The following is a 24,184-nucleotide window of genomic DNA, read 5'->3' as shown; positions in this document are numbered from 1 at the left end:
TCCACCCAGAGTATGCCCCTGAAAGTTCCCTGAACTCTTATAGCCAGCTTAGGGGGTTCACCGTGGAAGCACCAGTCTATGCCAGAAATTACACTGGCCATGCCTTGTAGTTGCCTAGCATAGTTAAACAAATCACAGGGCCCTGCTCTTACATAGTAGAAATAGAGGATGGAAGGGTTTGGAGATGCCATATCAATCAATTAAGGGCCAGGCAAGTTATCCCAAACATGGTGGTCCAACACCCACGTCAGCTAAGCCTGCAGACCACCCCAGCCGAGACTAGTGAACTGAATTTACGATCTCGCTCTCCTTCCCCCGAGAGGTTCGATGCTACCATAGGAAAACCAACCATGGCCATACCTGTTCTTCTCAGTGACATTCCAGCATTTCTGAGTTCCGAGGTGACAAAGACGTTGTTGGAAAAAAATATGGTGCAGTCTCTTGTTAATCCAGTATCTCCGATGAGCCAACTACCTACTACGGCTTCTGAAAGCACACTGAGAAGATCAGGGCAAGTCTGGTGCCACCCTGGTTACTTGGAAGATTATGCATGCGTATTCTAGGTGAGAAGGAGAAGGAGTGCTACGTTCTTTAGTTTTCCCTCTGGACCGTTGACTAGGGGGTGCTGTCCCTACTCCTGAATGGTTACCTGTTTGACAGCCGGCATATATAAAGAGCTGTCAAACAGGATCAGCTGTTGCCATTCAGCTGAGATATGCATGTTGTGAAGTGCCACGTTGGCAACCTGTTAGCATTAAAAACTGTTAGTGTTTTGAAGTACTGGCTCGCCTCAGTTTGTCTGCCCGCGTTCTCCCTCGCTAGAACATTTTGGGCTCTCAGAAATGATTGTACCTCTGCTGACATCCAGGGTTTACGATTACTGTAAACTCTGATGTGCTTATTCACTGTTACATTGTCTGTGCATGTTTTAATGTATGAAAGTACAGTGTCAGTGAATTCTTGCAGCTCCAAATGTTTGAATATACTCCATTCGGTAGTCTCAAAGCAGTCCTGCAACTAGCAGAGTGCTCCCTCCAGCCAGATTTTGACAGTTTTCAAGACTGGTCGTATCCTTTTCCTAAGGGGTATATAATATACTTTGGGCACAGTAGCAGAGAGATGTGGTCAGACGTACCCAGATGGGAGATGGGTATTGCTCTATATGCCTGCCTTAAGTTTAAGTACATATGGTCTAGAGTATTCTTACCTGTGGTGGTACACTGCACATATTGCACAAACTTAGGGAGAACAGACTTTGGATCGGCTTGATTAAAATCCCCAGCCACGACCAAAGTGCCCTCAGGGTAAGTTTTCTGCTACCTCTCGATGGCGTCCTGTAACGTAGAGAGCACTGTGCTAACATTTGCATCAGGTGGAATATAGACAACAGTGATAACTATAACAGAAATCTCTCTAGGTAAATAAAATGGCTGACAAATGACAGTTAAGAATTCCACATCTGCAGAACAGTGAGTATAAGCAACTCTACTGTTAGTACACCAGTTATTATGTGTGTAAATACAAAGTTCTCCACCTTTGCTTTTACCAGAGTTGCTGTTTCTGTCAAAGCGGTGTGTGGTGTGGTTAGTTAAGTCCACTGATGCATCCGGTACAAATGGATGAAGCCAGGTCTCTGTGATGATCATAACACAGCAGTCACGAATGAGCTTATTCGCTGCCATCCATAGCTCTAGTTCATCAGTTTTGTGGACAAAGGATCTAGAGTTGGTTAGAAAAATGCTTGGTAATGCTGGTCTGTGAGGCTGCTTCTGTAACTGAACTAGCAACCAGATCTGCATCCCCGCTTCTGCTTCCACTCTCTTCGCTGCCTCCTAGGCCCAACAACGATCCATGGAGAGCCTGGCAGTCTTACTATGTCACTCGGTATATTATGAGACTGGTGGAAGTCGCTGGTAATATTTAGTCGACTAGAAGGTCCAATCTTTAGTAACTCCCTGTGGTTATAGACTAGTTTTGGTCTAACTCCACTGTGATACCAAGAGCTAAAAGCCGCAGTGTCTAAGCGCGTCGCCATCTTGGAAAGAAAAAAAATGTCAACAGACTTGAAATTTTGGGCTTAGACAATTTAGAACTTTGCCGTCTTCGATACAACCTAGACATAGTACATACAATTATCTACTACAATGTCCTTATCTGTCAATGAATACTTCAGCTTCAACCACAAAAACACACAAGTTCGCAATAGATACAAACTTGTGGTAAACCATTTCAAACTTGATTGCAGAAAATATGACAGTATTCAGTAACAGAGTTGTCAATGCCTGGAATGCACCACCTGACACTGTGGTTTCTTCCCCAGATCCCCAAAACTTTAACCTTAGACTGTCTACTGTCTACCTCACCCCATTCCTAAGAGGATTTTAAGGGGTGTGTATAAGCACACTAGCGTGCCTACCATCCCTGTCCTAATATTCCTTATATTCATTTCATGTATTCATAATCATGCCTTTACTTATATCTGTTATCTACTTCTTGCTTGATTAAATGAAATAAAATAAAATTTATTTATTATTTATTTATTATTCATGCTTCTAGACCGCCCCCTCTCCCAAAAGGGACTCGGGGCGGTGTACAGTCCATGCAAAATATATCAAAATACAATAAAAATTGAATATGTACAGTTGGAATGGAGGAGGTTAAAAATGGAATTAAAAGAACTGTACAAAGCAATATATATAAATATAGGATTTTGAACCCCTAAAACACACACAATAAGTTAAAAACAATACCCCTAAAATAACCAGTTAATACATTTGCCAGGAGGGACAGTTGTAATTATGCCAGGCCTGCTAATCGGAACAGGTGAGTCTTCAATTTTTGCCGGAAGGAGCGGAGGTCAGTAGTGGTTCTAATGTCGGGGGGGAGGTCATTCCAGAGGGTTGGGCCCATCACAGAGAAGGCCCTACTCCTTGGTGTCGCCCGTTGGCATTGCCTAGTGGACGGCACCAGGAGAAGTCCCTCTCTGTGTGAGCGAATTGGCCGCAGGGATGTATGTGGGAGGATGCGATCCCGCAAGTAACTAGGTCCCGTGCCATGGAGCGCTTTAAAGATGGTAATCAGCACCTTGAAACGCACCCGAAAAACCACAGGTAGCCAGTGCAGCTCGCGCAGGAGAGGTGTTACGTGGGAGTACCTTGTACTCCCCATCACAGCCCGCGCGGCTGCGTTCTGAACTAACTGCAGTCTCCGGGCGCGTCCCAAGGGCAGCCCCATGTAGAGAGCGTTGCAGTAATCCAGGCAGGACGTCACCAACGCGTGAGTGACCGTGCGTAGGGCATCCCGGTCCAGTAGGGGGCGCAATTGGCGCACCAGGCGAACCTGGTGGAACGCCCCCCTCGCCACGGCTGCCACATGGTCATCCATTGACAGCCGGGCATCAAGGAGGACGCCCAAATTGCGCGCCCGTTCCACAGGGGGCAATTGTTCGCCCCCTATGGCCAGCGATGGAATCAGCTGGCTGAACCGAGGTGCCGGTAGCCACAGCCACTCAGTCTTGGAGGGGTTGAGTTTAAGTCTGTTGTCCCCCATCCAGACCCCGACGGCTTCCAAACACCGGGACATCACTTCGACAGCCTCGTTGGGGTGGTTTGGGGTTGAAATATACAGCTGGGTATCATCAGCGTAGAAGTGACACTCAACCCCAAAACCACGGATGATCTCACCCAGCGGCTTCACATATGTGTTGAACAGGAGAGGCGAGAGGACCGACCCCTGTGGCACTCCACAAGTGAGTGGCCTCGGGGTCGACCTCTGTCCCCCTGTCAACACACATTGCTTCCGGTCGGAGAGGTAGGAGCCGAACCACCGCAGAACGGTACCTCCGACTCCTATCCCCTCCAACCGGCGCAATAGGATACCATGGTCGATGGTATCAAAAGCCGCCGAGAGGTCTAATAGGACCAGGATAGAGGAACAACCTCTATCTCTGGCCCTCCAGAGATCATCGACCAACGCGACCAAGGCTGTCTCTGTGCTGTGCCCGGGTCGGAAGCCGGACTGGCGTGAGTCTAGATACTCGGATTCGTCAAGGTGTTGTGGAAACTGCTGCGCCACCACATTCTCGACAACCTTCGCTAAAAACGGAAGGTTGGAGACTGGACGATAGTTAGCTAGCTCCATTGGGTCGAGTGCAGGCCTCTTAAGTAAGGGTCTCACCACCGCCTCCTTCAAGGCGGCTGGTAAGGATCCCTCACCCAATGAGGCATTCACCAGGCCCAGAAGCCAGCCTCGGGTCACCTCCCAAGATGCCAGTACCAACCAGGAGGGACACGGGTCCATTAAACATGTGGTGGGTCGTAGCCGTCCACGCAACCTATCCAAATTCTCGGGGGCAACAGAATCAAACTCCTCCCAGGATGGTCTCACAAGACTCGCTGTTGGCGGCCCGTCTGGTCCACTGAGGGGGGCCCATCCGCTCCGGATCTGAGCGACTTTATCCTGCAGATATTCCCCAAACTCCTCTGCTCTGCCCTGCAAGGGTGCCCCCTGCGTCCTCTGTGACAAGAGGGAGTGGGTCACCCTAAACAGGGCGGCAGGGCGGTTATCCGCGGACGCAATAAGAGCAGCGCAATATCTACGTTTGGCCGCCCTTAATGCCACAAGGTAGGTCCGTAAATAGGCTCTTACCTGTGTTCGATCAGATTCGGAGCGTGAGGACCTCCACCTGCTCTCTAGACGTCTCCTATGGCGCTTCATCACCCTCAGCTCCTCGGTATACCAAGGAGCCCGGGTGGGTCGCTGCCGCAGGAGGGGTCGCAAAGGCGCAACCCGGTCCAAGGCCCCAGCCGCCGCCCTATTCCAGGCGGCCGCTAGGTCCTCCGACCGAGCGCGGGTCAGGGCTACAGGTAATGGCCCAAGCTCCGTCTGGAACCTATCCGGCTCCATCAGGTGCTTGGGGCGGTACCAGCTTGGACCATCTGGTCCCGCCTCCTCGTGGTGGGGGGTAGCGCCAGGGAAGTCCAGCCGGAGACATGAGTGATCCGACCATGACAGGGGTGTAACAACAAAGTCCCCTATACCCAGATCACTCGTCCACTGCTCAGATACAAAAACAAGGTCCAATGTGTGGAATATAAAAGGAATATAATTCTTCTCAAAATAGTCTATTCCCCACACCACTGGATTTTGAGAACTTATTACAACCTGGGCATTCCAAAGGGCCTTGGGAAGACAATTACTATATATAGAGGTCCCATTATTCCATCCCTCTTCCCAAAATGGATTTTGGTTTTGTGTTTTCTTTCACCTAGTGTACACAGATGCATTGCACCTTAAATTATTATGCTTAGAATGTATTGTTTTTAAGCTTAGATTTTTTAAATTAATTTTTTATGTCACTCATGTCCTGTAAGGTAACATTATGCAAGTTTACAATGCAAGTTTATATGCAAGTTTACAAGTATTACAGTATGCAAATAAATAAACTATTAAGGAAAAAAAACTCATAATATCTTTTAATTATAAGAGTTTTTGCCTGTGTCCTGTTTCTACCCCCATTCTTAAGCTATTCAAGCATTTGCTTCAAAATCAATAAAGAAGAATATTTCTAGCTCAGGGTTGAAATGAGGGGTCCGTGATAGTTTCTAAGCTTGTTGTTTTCTTGCAGAACATTTCATTACCCAAACTGGATAACATCACTAGCACTGATGATGTTGCCTAGCTTGGATAGGTTAATATCTCAGAGAGAACCAAGGACCATCCTTGCTTCAAAATGCCCCATAAGAGTCAATATATTCTGTAAGGCCCTAGATGACAATGACGTCAAGGAAGAGAAGTATCACCGTGATCACTCATGAATATGTCTGCCATTCTGCCCCAACCCCACCTCTCATGTCAATCAGTTACTGTCAGCAAAGCACATCTAACACCTTCCTCATAGCAGAGGTGACCTGTTACTTTATTGCACTACGATGCTAAGCAATTTTCAAGTTATGATGGACAGATAACGCATTTCAATATCTTCCCAGAAGACTGCAATAAATAAAAGTTTCGGTTGAGGCATATTCCCTATTCAGAGCCTCTGTTTGTCATCTGTCAACAATTTCCTCCTAGTTGTTCTTAAATATTAAAGCTAGAAGCATGCCATTTCCAGCTGGCAATCTGCCTCGCTCAGTTTGACTCTGAGCATTTTAAGTCTATCCAAGATTTTGTGCGAGTTTATTGCCACCTTCTACTGCAAGATACAAAACAATTGCATTTTAACCTTATGCAGATATTTGTCTTGTCAAGTTCACATAATTCAGTGATATATATCAGTTGTCAACATTATAGGAGGGGAACCGTGTAGCAAAAATATTCTCTGTGAGCTGCAACTCACAAAAGCTTACACCTTTTAATAACATTTGTTAGTTGGAAAATATTATATCGGTTGTCACATTTCCAGGGAAGTAAGAATTTCTTCTTTCCAGATTGAACAGACTACCCTTTAAGACGTTTAAGTATTATTATAAGTTTACCAAACATCAAATGCTGTAAAACTATGATAGTAAAAACATACTTGAATGCTTAAAAAAAACTAGCAGCAACTACAACAAGCAAAACATTTTAATTTGTGGGAATTTAACTAGTGTGTCTATTCAAGGTAGTTAAATCATCCACAAACTACAGACTCCCAGTTTAAACAGGGCAAATTTGAAATGCCATTATGAAGGCAGATGTGAACATTCATTATATAATCTAAGTTCTTGCTGTTTTTATGAAAATTCTATTTTTTATAAAATCCACAGTAACAGTTTCTGCACCATTCTACTGGATATGTGTGAAATATTCCCACCAGATCTGTAAATTTAGTACAGATCAAGCAGAACATGGCAGAAAGAGAGCACATTACATGAAATTCCTAGTTTGAAGTTTATCTGGGATAAATCATCAGGTTATCAGTCGGAAGTGATTGTAGAAGGACTGGGCATCTCATTGGCACTTAACTATTGTATATATTTTTAAAAAATAATGTGTCAAATATGTTTATGTTTCATTTAAAAGGTTCCAATCAACAAAAAAGTAATGAACTATAGCCATAGTTTCTCAGAAGCTTTGGAAAAAATATATATTTATTTAAGATCAACATTCAATTATTATATGCTTTTGTTCATTTTTCCTCATTAAAATCAATGGGCCCAAGAAACAGAAATGGTATCTATGGTGAACTCAGAACATATTTTTAGTTTTACTACTTCAAAGAAAAAGTATTAATATCACTTTAAAATTTGAGACCAATGTCATGTATGAAGCTTGAAAAATGTTCCCAAGCCAAAAATTAAAGCTTTGGAAAAGAAAGTTCACACATGCAAAACAGTCCAAGTGACATAAAATGTCTAAGTTTGCAATCTCAGGTGTCAAAGGCAACAGATAACCTGTTTCTGTGACACCTGAATATAAGCACCATTGATTATTTTCCAGAAGTGGTGAAAGATGTTAGGGTGACGCCTAACTCATAAAGCTGGCTCATCATGTGTGAAAGGTACTAAAAGAAATACCAGAAAATGTCACACAGATCTGTGTTGTACATTCTAAATATCAAATGGAGGATGGTTGCAATATCGTATGAAAAGCAACGGTGTCAGTAGCCATTTTGATCAAAGTACTGCTTTTTAGCATTTTAACCCCGATAGTTTTCCTGTCACAAACTTAACTGATAACCTGATGTTTTTCTCTACATTCAGGCTCTCTGGGGAATGCACAAACATACACATGCACACAAATCACAAAACACACACACACACACACACTTTCTTCTGGCTGTCATAAAATACCCTAAGCTGACACCCCTATAGTAATGAAATGAAAAAAAACCCCTGCAAATTCACAATGAAGTAACTGATTCCCCAGACATAATCCTTCTGTGGAGATGGAAGCTCAGTTATTTAAGAAGCTGTTTTAGGGTGTTATTCTTGTGCTTTATCCACCTTTGAATTTGTTTATCCTGTTTCTGGCTTTATGTTTAATACCTCCAGGGATTTAAAGCTGAAATGGTATAGAATAGAAAAGAAATGCAATAGAAACAATTTGGTTCCTTTCCTACTTGTCGATGTTTTGTGTTTTCAGCATACAAGAAAATAAACATGATTGTTAGATATATGCACAATGACATATAAGATTTATTGCACTAGATACAAGATGATTTTTTCTATGGTCAGATTTTGTTTAAAAGTATATATTTATAAAATCATTGCTCTCAGTCCCCCCCCCCCTTTTGTTGCTATTTGATTGCAGTGGCTCTGATTCTAAAGCAGTTTTCCAATAGCTCTTACTGTAATGTACAGTATGTCATTAATGAATGTATAAATATATAATCACATCGGTAAGTTCAATGCTGAGTTGCTAGAAAATATTTAGTCAGCACATGTTGGTGTATGTATGTATGCATGTGTGTGTGTGTGTGTGTGTTGTATAAAAGCATAAAAACATAAAACACAATTATTCACGGATAAACATTTTCCATAAATCCATCCACGTGTGAATCAGGTGAATACTAAATTCTGCTGTCCTGTTTATACCTCTTTCCCTACCCTAAGGGAAAGGTCATTTCAATTGTTGTGGCATGTTAAGGGAGGAGTAATGGAGAAATGCAGTACAATCTTATTTATTCAATGCCTCTTGGATGATTGTAAAGGGTTAAGTATGGTAGCAATGAGCTTGTCCCCAAACTTTATCCCTTAAATGTTTTCATCGTTTTCAATTGTTGAACATATAGGATAAATGAATGGATAGATGGAAAAAGAGAGACAGAGATGGACAGAGATAGATAGAAACAGAGATAAATAGATGAGAGAGAGAGAGACAGAGAGAGAGAGGGAGAGAGAGGGAGGGAGAGAGAGAAGGAGATGTTTGACTTATTTTAAAATTTAAGAATAAGTATGTAGAAATAATGGCATAAAAATATATCCAAATATGCTGTCATGCCCCTTTTTGGATGACCGGAGGCATATTTAATATTAAAGTAGAACCTATTCCTCTCCCCCTCCCCTCATCTTCACCTTGCCCACTCGTTTCTTGGCCATATTTATATTAACAACAATGTCTACTTTTTGAATGTGGCTGCTGCCACATAAGATTGAATGTAACCCTCCATCCACACAAGGTTATGCGTGCATAAAACAAAAATCTTCCAAACCAAGCAGCAGTCCTTTAGCTCCCTAAAGCTTCTTTTTCCCAGCCAACTGCAAAATCCAGACTTGTTTATCATTCAGATGCTCTGTTCAAACAATTCATCACTTCTTTTGATACATGTACATGCAAAAAGGAAGAAGGGCAAAGCATCGATTTCAGCCTCTTCTCTTACTAAAGAAAGGAATTCAAATAACCATCACATATCATGGCCAAGTAATCAAGTTCTACAAAAATGTAAACAGATTCTCATCTCTTTACTTGACAATATATTATGTACACACACACACACACACACACTATATATATATATATATATATATATATATATATATATAATGTGTATGTGTGTATGTATGTATGTATGTATGTATGTATGTATGTATGTATGTATGTATTGTGGCACAACTCCTGATATGCCCAAATATGAGAGGGAGCACACTGTTTCCTTTTTATGGCTTTCGGCTCACTCCAGGAGACCATCCAGGTGGAAACCAACTTTTATTGTGGCCTTTTTATCAGCACATATGCAACACACACACACACACACACACACGTGTGTTAATGTATGTGTGCTTGATTTTCAGTTAACAAGATATTCTGTATTAAATAGAATCATTTTTGATAAGTAGACAAGGAGGAGAACAAACTATTTGTTAATTAAAGTAAGTATGATGATTGTAAGCATTCTAAAATTTCTTGTTAAATCTAATTATAGAAGCCAATAATTACTTGTAGTGATTAAGATCAATCTGTTCAAAAAACATTGGTGCATGATTTCTCCGCTCCCCTTCCCCTTCCCTTCTCATCCCTTCCCTGTCTAAAATTACAAAAGGATGTCTATCTTAATAACCAAACAGATGTAGCATCAGCTTCACAAAAGAAAAACACATTTATTGTCAGAATTCTAAAAAATCAGGGGTCACAAAATAAATATCCTATTAGTAGTAAAGATAGAGATCTATCCCCCAGCAGAGGGGTCCCCAACCCCTGGGCTGCAGACTGCCAATGGTCCTCAGCCTACCAGGAACTGGGCCACATGGGTGAGGGAAGCTCTATCTGCACCGATGTGCACACATGTGGGATCCAGGAAGTATGTAAAACACATTGTCCCAGCCCACAAAAGGTTCTTTGCCCTCCAAAATGTTGGGAGTCATTGCCCTAGCAGATCGTGCACACTGTACACCTAATAGCCAAAAAGGATAGGAAAGTATGTGTGACTGGGCCATTGAAATTATCAATTCCAAGTAATGAAGAGTTGAACTTAGTAGTAGAATTTGAAAAAATAAATTGGTGCTGCATTTTTCACTTAAAGAAAAGTGATTACTTACTCAAATCAACTCACTCTGGATAAGGACAGATAACTATCTGTCCTCTAGTCCATCTAACATTTATCATGTTTTTACCAAGAATTCCATTCTATTTCCACATTCATCTTAAAATACTTCTTAGTTCAATTAGTATTTTACCAAAAACAAACCAGCAACAGCAACAAAAAGCCAATGATTTACAATTTCCTATGCATATATTCAACACAAGACAATGGCCAAGAACTGAAATATTTGGAGAATTATGATAGCTAATACATAGTGATGGGAAATTGAAATCAATTTATTAAGCTTCCTAACTTTCATTTTTTTCCCAATAGCCACTTTCCAGTACAACTTTTGTTCTTTGTCCTGCTAGCTGCTTTTGTGTCTCTAAAACTATTTGTATGATTTTGTCTCATTGGGTGTCTTCATTTCAGCTGCATGTCTGGCTCTCACCAACTTCAGTGTTTTCTAAAGACCTTAGTACTTCAGAAGCTTATGAGTAGCCACTTGCCAGTCTTGACACCCAAATGAATTAAACTGGGCTTTGTTCCATCAATTTTATGTAATATTGCCTCATTTGATGGTGTTAAACATCTGACACTTGAATCAATCTGATGCAGCGCTACTGTGAAACCCTTTACTTTGTCAGTGTCAGCCTTAAGCCCATCCCGTTCGCTGTGTTAATGGGTTTTTTAAAAGCTTATCTGAACTTTCAGTTTATAGAATCAATGCATCTAGTCTGGAAGACTAAAGAATTATGGACAGCTTTGTATGTCAGAGATTAATCTAAATGTTCAGTACTTTGTACATAAGCCTATAAATGGCTGGAGAATTCAACTTATTAATAGATACTAATTCCTTGTGAAGAGGACTGTTTCATATATTCATATAATTAATGTGCATGCATAGTAATACAATGGTGATATTCATCTACAAAGCTTTCTCCCCGAAATTTATTTGTGGTGGCCCCCCATTTATAGAATTTCCACTCAGAGATAAATTAATGTCATTTTGACCCTAGATCAGGGGTCAGCAACCCGCAGCTCTGGAGCCGCAGGTGGCTCTTCCATCCCTCTGCTGCAGCTCCCTGTTGCTGGTCAGCTCAACAAATGATAGGGCTTTCAGTTAGGACAGGTAGAGGAAAAAGGATGGGAGGAGACTCTATGGTGGGGGAACAGGACTTCCTGTCAGCTCCAGAATTGAATGCTGGGCTTCTGGTTAGGAGCTTTGTGGCTCTTTGAATGTTTAAAGTTGCCGACCCCTGCCCTAGATGAAGGCCTATTTCAGACTTTTAAATTAGTTTTAAAATTGAGTTGTTTGCATCTTGATTTATATAGTTTCAGATTTTGATGTCGGCCTAGCTGTTATCTAATTTGCATGGTATTTTCATTTTACATTTGCTGTATTTGATTTTGTTGTACTACAGTGGTGGGTTGTAGGCAGTACATCCCGGTACGGTGTACCGGAGCCTGCCCAGAGCACTGGGTACTCTTCCGGTATGGTGCTCTGGAGGGCCCACCATCCCGCCCTCGCTCCTTACCTGTCTTTAAAGTCTTTGGTGCTTCTGCGCACACACACGGTACAAACAGTGCCTGTGCGATGCTCTGCTGAGCAGCTGGAGCATTGTGGAGGCTCACGGAGGCGTCGCTGGACAGTATGACACATGTGCGTGCTGTGTGTGCCTATGTGGATGATGCCGGGCCCGTTCCAATAGTACAGGTATATATGTTTTCATAGATTGTCACGAATGTAGGTATGCTGGTCTTGTTGTATTCGGGTCTTTTCCTGTGTAAGATTGAGATTGTCTTGGTAACATTTCAGCAAGGTCTCACTCGCCATCTTCAGGCTGGATTTTGGGCTTCAAGTGTGGTCGGAGCTGTTGTCTTTCTATAAATCTTGGTGGGGTGTGTGTGGAGTGCTGGCTTTGTTTCAGTAAGTGGGTTGATTGGATGTGTGGCTGCACCATGATTGGTAGATTGGTGCTGATTGGTGCTGCCTGTGTTTCCGTTGTTTTGTGTTGTAATGGCCTGGGTGGTGGGTGGGACTCATTTGTTGACTAGGGCTGGTTTCCAGATGTCTGGTAGGTAGGAGGTATCATCACATTTATTCATGTTGTGGGAATGTTTCTCTATTTCGATAGCTTCCATAATTATTCTCTTGTTGAAGTGTTCAGTTTTGGATATTAACCTGGTTCCTTCAAAATTAATTTCATGTCCTGTAGCTTTAAGGTGCTGGAAAATGGAGGAAGTTTTTTCTTTTTTTCTTACTGCATTCTTGTGCTCTGAGATGTGTGCATTTATTCTCCTGTTCGTTTGTACTATGTGCAAACCCAGTGGTGGGTTCCAACCGGTTCGCACCGGATCGCGCGAACCGGTTCCAGACCGAACCCGGAAGTAACCGAACCCGGAAGTAACCGGCACCGGCCCCGTCGCTCGCCGTTAAGGCTAGCTCGCTCCCCCGCCCATCACAGCTCGCTCGCTCCCCCGCCCGTCGCAACTCGCTCGCTCCCCCGCCCGTCCGCACTAGTCTAGCCCAGCCCACCGATCACTGATTGGCTGGAGACTCCAGCCTGGAGTCCAGCCAATCAGCGCTCGAGGCGGCCTGTTTAAAAACGTGGCGCCAATGGCCAAAAGTCCTCTTTTGAAAAGAGTCTTTCTCTTTTGGAGATTTCTCTTTTCAAAAGAGTCTTTGCAAGTTGTGATAGAGCAAACGGTTATCTGGAGTTTCGTTTCTTCTTCCCTTCGCCTTCCAGGAGCTGCTTCCCTCAGGTAAGCAACTAAGGCGGGGCGGCGGGAGGCGGGCGGGCGGCGGCGGGCGAGTTTTGCGATGAAAGGCCTTTTTCAGGCCCGATAGAAGCCGCGGCCTCGTGCAGGCGCACGAGGCGGTGGGAGGGGGGCAGCTGCACTCGGGAGGCAGGCGGGCGGTGGGGGGGGCGAGCGGCGGCGTGGCAACCTAGTTTTGCTCGGGAGGCAGGCGGGCGGCAGGGGGGCACACGGCGGAAGGCGGGCAGGCGGCGGAGGCCTAACGCTTGAGCCATGGGCTCGCGTAGGCCACGCGGCCGAGGGCGGGCGGGGCGGCCTAACTTGCGCGAGCCATGGGCTCGCGTAGGCGATCTGGCCGAAGGCGGGCGGGCAGCAGCGGCGGCCTAGTTGTGCACGGGAAGGCCTTTGGCCTTCCCTCGCAAAAGCCGGGACCTCGCGTGGCCGATCTGGCCGAAGGCGGGCGGGCGGCGGCGGCCGCGGCCTTTCCTCACGAAAGCCGCGGCCTCGCATAGGCCACGCGGCCGCAGGCAGGCGGGGCGGCCTAACTTGCGCGAGCCATGGGCTCGCGTAGGCGATCTGGCCGAAGGCGGGCGGCGGCGGCGGCCTAGTTTTGCGCAGGAAGGCCTTTGGCCTTCCCTCGCAAAAGCCGGGACCTCGCGTGGCCGATCTGGCCGAAGGTGGGCGAGCGGCGGTGGCGGTGGCGGCGGCCGCGGCCTTTCTTCACGAAAGCCGCGGCCTCGCGTAGGCCACGCGGCCGCGGGCGGGCGGGGCGGCCTAACTTGCGCGAGCCATGGGCTCGCGTGGGCGATCTGGCCGAAGGCAGGCGGCGGCGGCCTAGTTTTGCGCGGGAAGGCCTTTGGCCTTCCCTCGCAAAAGCCGGGACCTCGCGTGGCCTATCTGGCCGAAGGCGGGCGAGCGGCGGTGGCGGTGGCGGCGGCCGCGGCCTTTCTTCACGAAAGCCGCGGCCTCGCGTAGGCCATGCGGCCGCGGGCGGGCGGGGCGGCCTAACTTGCGCGAGCCATGGGCTCGCGTAGGCGATCTGGCCGAAGGCGGGCGAGCGGCGGCGGCGGCGGTAGCGGCGGCGGCGGCGGCCTTTCCTCAGGAAAGCCGCGGCCTCGCGTGGCCGATCTGGCCGAAGGCGGGCAGGCGGGCGGCGGCGGTGGCGGCGGCGGTGGCGGCGGCGGTGGCGGCGGCCGCGGCCTTTCCTCAGGAAAGCCGCGGCCTCGCGTGGCCGATCTGGCCGAAGGCGGGCGAGCGGCGGCGGCGGCCTCGCATATGCCCCGCGGCCAAAAGCCCCCCCCGTTCTCCAGCCTCGCCTGGCTAGCTAGCTAAGCCTGCCAGGCGATGTCTTTACTAAACTTTACTCTATTTCTTCTCCAGGTGTCTTACCTTTCCTGCTGCCAGCCAGTCTCGCCATCCATCGCATCGGAGTCCGGAGTCTGATCCATCGCATCGGAGTGCTGCTGATTCTGCCTGCTGGTAAGTGACCTGGTTTTTTTTTCTTTTTTTTTAAATGTATTTTAAAATATATTTTATTTAAGAATTGTTTTAAAATAGTTTTACTTAAAAGTATTTAGCATAGAATATTTTAAAATGGTCTACTTCAATTTATTGTGTGTGGATCTTTTTTTAAATTGTCTTAGACTATTTAAAAAAAGAATCTTTCCCCAATAAATTAAAGTAAACAATTTAAAAATATTATATACTCAATGCTTTAAAATGTATTGTGCATAGATTTTTTAAAAATAGTTTTATTGCAATTTTTGGTGTATGGAATATTTTTTAAATGGTTCCCTTTTAATTGTATGTGGCAGATCCTTTTTTAAAATTGTCTTAGACTATTTAAAAAAAGAATCTTTCCCCAATAAATTAAAGTAAACAATTTAAAAATATTATATACTCAATGCTTTAAAATGTATTGTGCATAGATTTTTTAAAAATAGTTTTATTGCAATTTTTGGTGTATGGAATATTTTTTAAATGGTTCCCTTTTAATTGTATGTGGCAGATCCTTTTTTTAAATTGTCTTAGACTATTTAAAAAAAGAATCTTTCCCCAATAAATTAAAGTAAACAATTTAAAAATATTATATACTCAATGCTTTAAAATGTATTGTGCATAGATTTTTTAAAAATAGTTTTATTGCAATTTTTGGTGTATGGAATATTTTTTAAATGGTTCCCTTTTAATTGTATGTGGAATAGTTTGAAATGGTTAAAATCTAAAACATTGCTCGTGAAATAACAGTAACAGTATAACTTAAAATAGTTACAGTATAAGTTATTGCTGGTGGAATTATGGTAACAGTATACCTTGGCTGATACACTACCTTGCAGTATAAATTTTTGCTGGTGGAATACTTAACAAAAGATTTTTTTTATTTATAGATTTTTTTTTCTAATTATTTTTTGGGAATTTTTATTTTTTATTGTTTATAAGTTGAAATTACTGTAATAATTTATTTATTTGTTTGGAGTTTTTCCAAATGTTTTCTTTGTGATGCACTATGTTGGAGTTTTTCCAAATGTTTTCTTTGTGATGCACTATGTTGGAGTTTTTCCAAATGTTTTCTTTGTGATGCACTATGTTGCTTAAAAGTGTTCAGAGGGAAAAAATAGCTGGTTTCATTTGCAGTCTTTTTTTTTGGGGGGGGATATTATTTTTTGGATTTTCCTGGCACTGTCATAGTTTGTATGGGTGTGGGTGTGTAATGCTGCGAGAGTAGGCTTAATTATTGTTTTCTTTCATACTTTTTTCTGTTTCCGTTAATTAGCAATTGCTAAAACAAATCCCATGTGACAAAGTATTCTAAGACTTCTTGATTTTAATTGTCAATTTATTTATTCCTGCACATTGTAATATTTATTCATTTTCATAACTCTGTTTTTCCACTGTTGTGCAAACACAATTCCAGCAGCTGCTAACATGTGTAAAATTAAATATATATTGTACTCCCTTTCAAATAGCCAACAAAATATTTCTGGTTTTAATTCCATATCTTGCTTTACCATTGCTTCTAACCACTAACTTCTGAATAGCTACTTGCATATATTCTTGTTTTTTGGAACTGAGAACTAAATCTACCTATGACATTCATTCTTGAACTGAAGACTATATCTTTCCTGTTTCTCATCCTTCCTGAAAAGACTATACATTGTTGGTTGAAAGCAGAGGTCCCTTCTGTTACCTGTAGTCCTCAGCTTACAACCCTCAGTCCAATATTGTTTTATTTCTTTGGCAGGCAGTTAGTATTACTTATCATAATGAAGAGGCAACAGAGTTTGACTGCTTTCTTCTCCAAAAAACCAAGAGTTGAGGAATCAGCTGATCCAAAACAGGCACCACCAGCAGCGCCAGCACCAGCGCCAGCACCACCAGCAGCGCCAGCGCCACCAGCAGCACCAGCAGCACCAGCACCAGCGCCACCAGCAGCGCCACCAGCGCCAGCACCAGCGCCAGCACCACCAGCAGCGCCAGCGCCACCAGCAGCACCAGCGCCAGCAGCACCAGCGCCAGCACCACCAGCACGACCACTACCACCAGTTGAGGTCGGCGAAAGCAGCAAGTCCATCGACTCCACTGTAGTTCTACAACTTCCTGATTGCTGGAATTTGCAGCAATACAGTAACTTCAAGGACAAGTATGATGGACTGGCAGTATCCGACAAGAAGCTGGGTTGTGAGTACTGTGCAAAACCCATGTTCTCGTTAGAGCAAGGTATTCATGTTTCCAAAGAGTGGAAACATTTCCAGGTGGCACCAGCAGGGAAAAGCAAGGATGTACAACAAGCATCACTCCGAAAAAAATTAAAGGAACATTTTCAATCAAAAGCCCACCTTATTTGCGTGGAGACCAGTAAGCAACGGGAGCAGGAGGCTTTGACCAAATCCGTGGATAAGTCAACTGAGAAACATTTATCCACTACTTGCACAATATTTACCACCGTTTACGATCTGGCGCAAAGATGTAATCCCTTCTCAGACATCGAAGCGCAAGTAAATTTGCTCAATACAGTTGGAGTGGATGTGGGAGTTGGCTTGCATTCACGGAGATCTGCAGTGAAAATCGTTGAATTCATTGCAAACCAAATCAAGACCACCGTGTTTTCAAGGATTATTGCAAATAATCGAAAGGTGTGTCTAATTATTATTTTTTTATTAAAAGAGTTTTGTAATGTAATTGTGATGTAATTTAACATCTATAACTCTTAATATAAATTTCTCCTAGCATAACAATGTTTCATTAATCCCATCTTATAATTTATTCATACATATATATTGCCCCACCCTCCACCCTAAAAAGGTAGCATCTAGACACCCGCATCTCCAACATTTTGGTTGAACATTTGGGTACATGCATGATAATTTTTTAGGATCTAAATACCATCTGTAAAACATTTTATAAAAATTCTCCCTTAAATTCTGTGACTGTGTAAATTTAACATTCTGAACCCATATTTTTTCCCACGTTTCCAACATAACCACTTCACCAAAATTCTGAGCCCATTTAATCATACAATCCTTAACCAATTCACTTTCTGAGTCTCTTTCTAACAGTACATTATATATTCTTTTAACTTGTTTTGGACCAGTCTCTTTTATCTGCTTAATCAGTTCCACTTCTTTATCCATAAAACCGACCCTGCGATCTTCTTCCCATCTCTTCTGTAGGTGTGTCTAATTATTGATGAAGCCTCAACACTTTCAATGAGAGCAGTGCTGATAGTTTTCGTTAAAGTTGAGGATCCAGAGTGCCCAGCAACCATCTTCGTTGAGCTTCTGGAATTACAGAGACAAGATGCAGAGACCATATTTTCTGCAGCAATGGAAAGCTTGCATAGAGTTGGATTTACCACCGGATATCTACGCAAGAATTTAATCGCTTTCTGCTCCGATGGTGCCAACGTTATGCTTGGAAGAAAATCTGGAGTCAGCTCCAGAATAGCTCAAGAGTTCCCAAACATCATCATCTGGCACTGCCTGAACCACCGCCTGCAACTTGTGCTGGATGATGCAATAAGAGAAGTGAAGCAGATCAATCATTTCAAGATCTTCCTGGATAAAGTGCACACCACCTTCCACAAATCCTGCAAGAGCCAGAATGACCTCTTCCAAATCTCTGAACAATTGGGAATAGAAATTGTGAAGATTGGCAGAGTTTTGGGACCAAGATGGGCTGCCTGTAGTTTAAGGGCAACCATGGCTGTGTGGCGTGCTTATCCAGCGCTACATCAGTTTTTTCAGGGAAATGAAAGGTTCCCAGGCATGGCTTCCCGTTTCGAAAATTTACACTTTTTGCAGGATTTGGCCCTTATGATCGACATCCTAAGTGAACTTTCAAGTCTGTCAGATACTCTACAGGGGAGAGAGACAAATATCTTCCAAGCTGAAAAGTTAGTATTGCGAACAATCGATTCTTTTGAAGTGCTTAGACAGAAAAAGGGTACATATGAAAACAAAGTTGTGGAATTGCTAAAAACAGAAGCCTTCCAAAACATCAAGTTAGCTCCAAATCACCGATTTGTTGCCCTTCCTCGTGCAATACTTGTGGAAAGCATCATCACCAATTTAAAGAAAAGGCTGATGGATTGCGACCATCTAAGAACAGGTAGCCTATTGCCAGCAGCAAACAAATTGCACTTTATCACTTATCTGGAGCCAGATTACTGGCACATTGAAGATGTAGTCGTTCCATGGGCTGATGCAGAGCAAGCATTGGATGCATTTGGCACTATTTTTAATCATAACATTAATGTGAACGACTACAGAGATTTTTTGGAAAATGTGAAGAAAAATCCACAGAAGTACAAAATTCCTGGCAATATCCGGAAAGCTAGAGATATTGTCAGGACAATTGCTGTTAGTTCAGCAGAGGCGGAAAGGGGGTTCTCAAAAATGAACCTCATATGTTCGGAACAAAGAACACGCCTAACTGTACAAAACATAAGTAATCTGATGGTGATAAGTGTTGTTGGCATACCTGTTGAGAGATGGGACCCAATTCCGACAGTGAAAGCTTGGCTCAGAGCGCACCACCACACAGCTGATGATCCACGGGTGAAGACGAAGAAAGCTGCAACAGAAGAATCTGGAAGCCTAAGGACACTATGGAGATATCAACAACCAGAAAAGCAATAAAACAAGTAAGTACTTGAGTGTATCTCTTTCATTGTGCTATTCTTATGTAAGGTGCAAGTGCAAGCAATTAAGGTCTTGCTTCCTGTGTCTTTCTTTATGCAGGTATCTTGGGCTTCCATTGAAAAGGTGGTGTGCAGAAGACGGGCAAGCTGGTCATCTCTCCTCTGTAAGTAGCTGAATTTATTGCTGGCTGAGTGGTGTGGTCTGTGCTGTGTTCATGCTTGAGATGGTGAAGTGCAAGCAATTAAGGTCTTGCTTCCTGTGTCTTTCTTTATGCAGGTATCTTGGGCTTCCATTGAAAAGGTGGTGTGCAGAAGACGGGCAAGCTGGTCATCTCTCCTCTGTAAGTAGCTGAATTTATTGCTGGCTGAGTGGTGTGGTCTGTGCTGTGTTCATGCTTGAGATGGTGAAGTGCAAGCAATTAAGGTCTTGCTTCCTGTGTCTTTCTTTATGCAGGTATCTTGGGCTTCCATTGAAAAGGTGGTGTGCAGAAGACGGGCAAGCTGGTCATCTCTCCTCTGTAAGTAGCTGGGTTTATTGCTGGCTGAGTGGTGTGGTCTGTGCTGTGTTCATGCTTGAGATGGTGAAGTGCAAGCAATTAAGGTCTTGCTTCCTGTGTCTTTCTTTATGCAGGTATCTTGGGCTTCCATTGAAAAGGTGGTGTGCAGAAGACGGGCAAGCTGGTCATCTCTCCTCTGTAAGTAGCTGAGTTTATTGCTGGCTGAGTGGTGTGGTCTGTGCTGTGTTCATGCTTGAGATGGTGAAGTGCAAGCAATTAAGGTCTTGCTTCCTGTGTCTTTCTTTATGCAGGTATCTTGGGCTTCCATTGAAAAGGTGGTGTGCAGAAGACGGGCAAGCTGGTCATCTCTCCTCTGTAAGTAGCTGGGTTTATTGCTGGCTGAGTGGTGTGGTCTGTGCTGTGTTCATGCTTGAGATGGTGAAGTGCAAGCAATTAAGGTCTTGCTTCCTGTGTCTTTCTTTATGCAGGTATCTTGGGCTTCCATTGAAAAGGTGGTGTGCAGAAGACGGGCAAGCTGGTCATCTCTCCTCTGTAAGTAGCTGAATTTATTGCTGGCTGAGTGGTGTGGTCTGTGCTGTGTTCATGCTTGAGATGGTGAAGTGCAAGCAATTAAGGTCTTGCTTCCTGTGTCTTTCTTTATGCAGGTATCTTGGGCTTCCATTGAAAAGGTGGTGTGCAGAAGACGGGCAAGCTGGTCATCTCTCCTCTGTAAGTAGCTGGGTTTATTGCTGGCTGAGTGGTGTGGTCTGTGCTGTGTTCATGCTTGAGATGGTGAAGTGCAAGCAATTAAGGTCTTGCTTCCTGTGTCTTTATTTATGCAGGTATCTTGGGCTTCCATTGAAAAGGTGGTGTGCAGAAGACGGGCAAGCTGGTCATCTCTCCTCTGTAAGTAGCTGAATTTATTGCTGGCTGAGTGGTGTGGTCTGTGCTGTGTTCATGCTTGAGATGGTGAAGTGCAAGCAATTAAGGTCTTGCTTCCTGTGTCTTTCTTTATGCAGGTATCTTGGGCTTCCATTGAAAAGGTGGTGTGCAGAAGACGGGCAAGCTGGTCATCTCTCCTCTGTAAGTAGCTGAGTTTATTGCTGGCTGAGTGGTGTGGTCTGTGCTGTGTTCATGCTTGAGATGGTGAAGTGCAAGCAATTAAGGTCTTGCTTCCTGTGTCTTTCTTTATGCAGGTATCTTGGGCTTCCATTGAAAAGGTGGTGTGCAGAAGACGGGCAAGCTGGTCATCTCTCCTCTGTAAGTAGCTGGGTTTATTGCTGGCTGAGTGGTGTGGTCTGTGCTGTGTTCATGCTTGAGATGGTGAAGTGCAAGCAATTAAGGTCTTGCTTCCTGTGTCTTTCTTTATGCAGGTATCTTGGGCTTCCATTGAAAAGGTGGTGTGCAGAAGACGGGCAAGCTGGTCATCTCTCCTCTGTAAGTAGCTGAGTTTATTGCTGGCTGAGTGGTGTGGTCTGTGCTGTGTTCATGCTTGAGATGGTGAAGTGCAAGCCCTTCATGCTTCCTGTGTCTGTCTTTATGCAGGTTGTTGGAGCAAGGTGGTGCAGAAGACGCAAAAAAGGACAGTAATTTTCCTTTTCTATTCTTTTGTGTGCTTGTTTCATCCTAATGCAGTGCATGCAATTAAGGTCTTGCTTTCTCTGTCTGTCTTTATGCAGGTTGTTGGAGCAAGGTGGTGCAGAAGACGCAAAAAAGGACAGTAATTTTCCTTTTCTATTCTTTTGTGTGCTTGTTTCATCCTAATGCAGTGCATGCAATTAAGGTCTTGCTTTCTCTGTCTGTCTTTATGCAGGTTGTTGGAGCAAGGTGGTGCAGAAGACGCAAAAAAGGACAGTAATTTTCATTTTCTATTCTTTTGTGTGCTTGTTTCATCCCAAACTGGCAATGAAAGAGTTCATTTCTGTGTGTTTTCTTTGTGCAGCCCATTCACTGGAGTCCGTGATACTGAAGACTGGCAAGAACAGTCATCCTCCTTCTGTAAGTAGCTCTTTTATTGTTTTTGTACTTATTTTAGTCTTATTGTAGTTCACCCATTGTGGCAAAGAATTCAGTGACATCATCTTGACCACTCCCACCAGGTCACATGGTCGGCAAGCCACTCCCACATGGTCACATGGTCGGCAAGCCACTCCCACATGGTCACATGGTCGGCAAGCCACTCCCACATGGTCACATGGTCGGCAAGCCACTCCCACCAGGTCACATGGTCGGCAAGCCACTCCCACCAGGTCACATGGTCGGCAAGCCACTCCCACAAAGGAGGCCACACCCACAGAGTAGGTTCCAAAAAAATTTGAAACCCACCACTGTGCAAACCCCAAAGACAAAATCCAGCTAGAAAACCAAGGAGTCTACGAAATGCCATGCAAAATCTGCCCTGCAACATACATAGGACAAACGAACATGAGAATAAATGCACGCATCGCAGAACACAAGAACGCAATAAGAAAAAAAGAAAAAAACTCTCCCCCTTTTCCAGCACCTTAAAGCTACAGCTTGAGCTTGACAATTAAAAGCATAATATCACATAGGGTATCTGATTACCAATCAAATTCAACCCAATAGAAATCAATAGAGGGCAAAGACAATTTTTTCAGTCTTTCACTTCATTCTGAAATTTGTGAATACTCCTGAAAAGTTTGTGGGTATTCCTCAGAGAACAATATCTTATTTCAAATCTCCAGGCTCATATTGCGTATGGAAATCCAGAGAATCATAAAATACGCTAATGTTGATGACAAAAAATATCTATCGTTGCTAGTAATTCAAGCTGTTCTTTTTTTTATTCTGCCTCCAAGAGAATTACCTTGAATTGACTAAAAAGCTAATTAAATTGTTGAAAGCTGCAATACATCTCTATTGCTACTACATGGAATTTCCTTTCTCAACTCAACAGCTGGCATACTTTAATAATATATATCTATCTATTTGTCTCTGCTTGTGACTTGTAATCCTGTAATAATTGTACTATTTTTCCTGGCTAGAAATACAGGCACAGCCAAACAGATATAAGTGGAATCCTGGGTTGCAATACTATGCATGCTCTCACAATATTCTAACATTGTGAAAGTGGCTGTTCTAGGAGTTATACATTTTAGAGAGCCTTTTAGTATGGAGTATGGTTTTCACAATATCTCAATGTTGTCTCATGACAAGGATTGAGGAGAAGCCAACTTTCCTCTAACACAAAAATTTGTTGTAGTTGGATATCTTTAATAATAGCCCTAGGACTTTCACAATTATTTTTACTCCTGGTTTTATTTAAAGACTTTTGCTGCGACTTTCTTCTTTTCTTCTGCTTTATGATTTTTATTAATCTTATATGTTTATTTTATGTAATTGTGGATTATAAAGAAAATGTGCTGTTGATAGGCTTGGAGGCTTGTTTTTCCATTTAAACCAATGTTATATGCTCCAGTCTAGTCTTTATGCAACTTCCGTTTTCCATCCTATAACTCTGGTATATGGTCTCTTTCACACATAGAGAAATAGGATGATTCAAAAGGATTCATTTTGGGAGGTCAGATTGAAACTCTCTTTTTCTGTCAACATTACTGTCTGTTTTTTGTTGGGTCTGCAGTCAACTCACCATGGCCAATTCACCATGGCCATCTCACCACACTCAACTTGACATGCCAACTTACTGTGGGACCAACTCTTCATGGCCAACTTGCTGCAGGACAACTCACTGAGGAACAAGAGTTACAATAAATGGTGGAATGGAATCATTTAAAAAAGGATACAAAATATATTTTAAATAATTAAATGGAATTGTTAATTTGTCCTACAGAGAATTGACTCATGGTGAGTTGCCTGTGGCAAATTGTCCAATGGCACGTTGGCTCTGTGAGTTGACCATGGAAAATTGGCAGTGGTGAGGTGGCCACATGAGTTGGCTGTGGCAAATTGTCCCATTCTCCTTTTCATTACTCGCCTTTATGCAAACTTGCCATAGATTTTACTTAAAATAGTTTCAAAGAATATACTTTTTAAAAGTATATTCCATCATATTCTGGAAGAAAACCTTGCAAAACTTTTTCTTAGCGCCTCTTATAAGCTCCTGGTCCGGTATCTCTAAACATAATTGGGTTTTACAGCATACAAACATATTAGAAACAGAAATTCCAGCATAGAAACTGTTAAGTCTGAGAAGAGAATCATTTAGCACTGATTCATGCCAGAAAAATGAAAATACAACCTAAACTTTGTAGGAAATCTTTTATTTTAATCAGTTTAGAAGATTCATTGAGTGATGGGAGAACAGGCCATTTTATTTGCTCAGCAAGGGGGACTCGCGAGGCCTATCGGATTTTAATTTGTTTCTAT

General features: G+C 43.3%; 1 protein-coding gene across 1 annotated transcript; it reads left to right on the top strand.

The window, feature by feature from the left end:
• Positions 1 to 227: 227 nt before the first annotated feature.
• LOC309392634 (E3 SUMO-protein ligase KIAA1586-like) lies at positions 228 to 23,569 on the top strand (the record flags this gene model as incomplete). The annotated part of the gene is made up of 4 exons (XM_081954064.1): positions 228 to 554; positions 17,014 to 17,334; positions 17,872 to 18,382; positions 23,439 to 23,569. 4 exons carry the CDS (start codon positions 228 to 230, stop codon positions 23,567 to 23,569), a joined length of 1,290 nt encoding a protein of 429 aa, XP_081810190.1.
• Between the last annotated feature and the right edge of the window lie 615 nt (positions 23,570 to 24,184).

The sequence above is a fragment of the Natrix helvetica genome, assembly GCF_964273705.1.
Source record: "Natrix helvetica genome assembly, chromosome: 5".
NCBI lineage: Eukaryota > Metazoa > Chordata > Lepidosauria > Squamata > Natricidae > Natrix > Natrix helvetica.
Note: the sequence above shows the minus strand (reverse complement) of the source record. Positions and strands in the feature narration are given on the sequence as shown.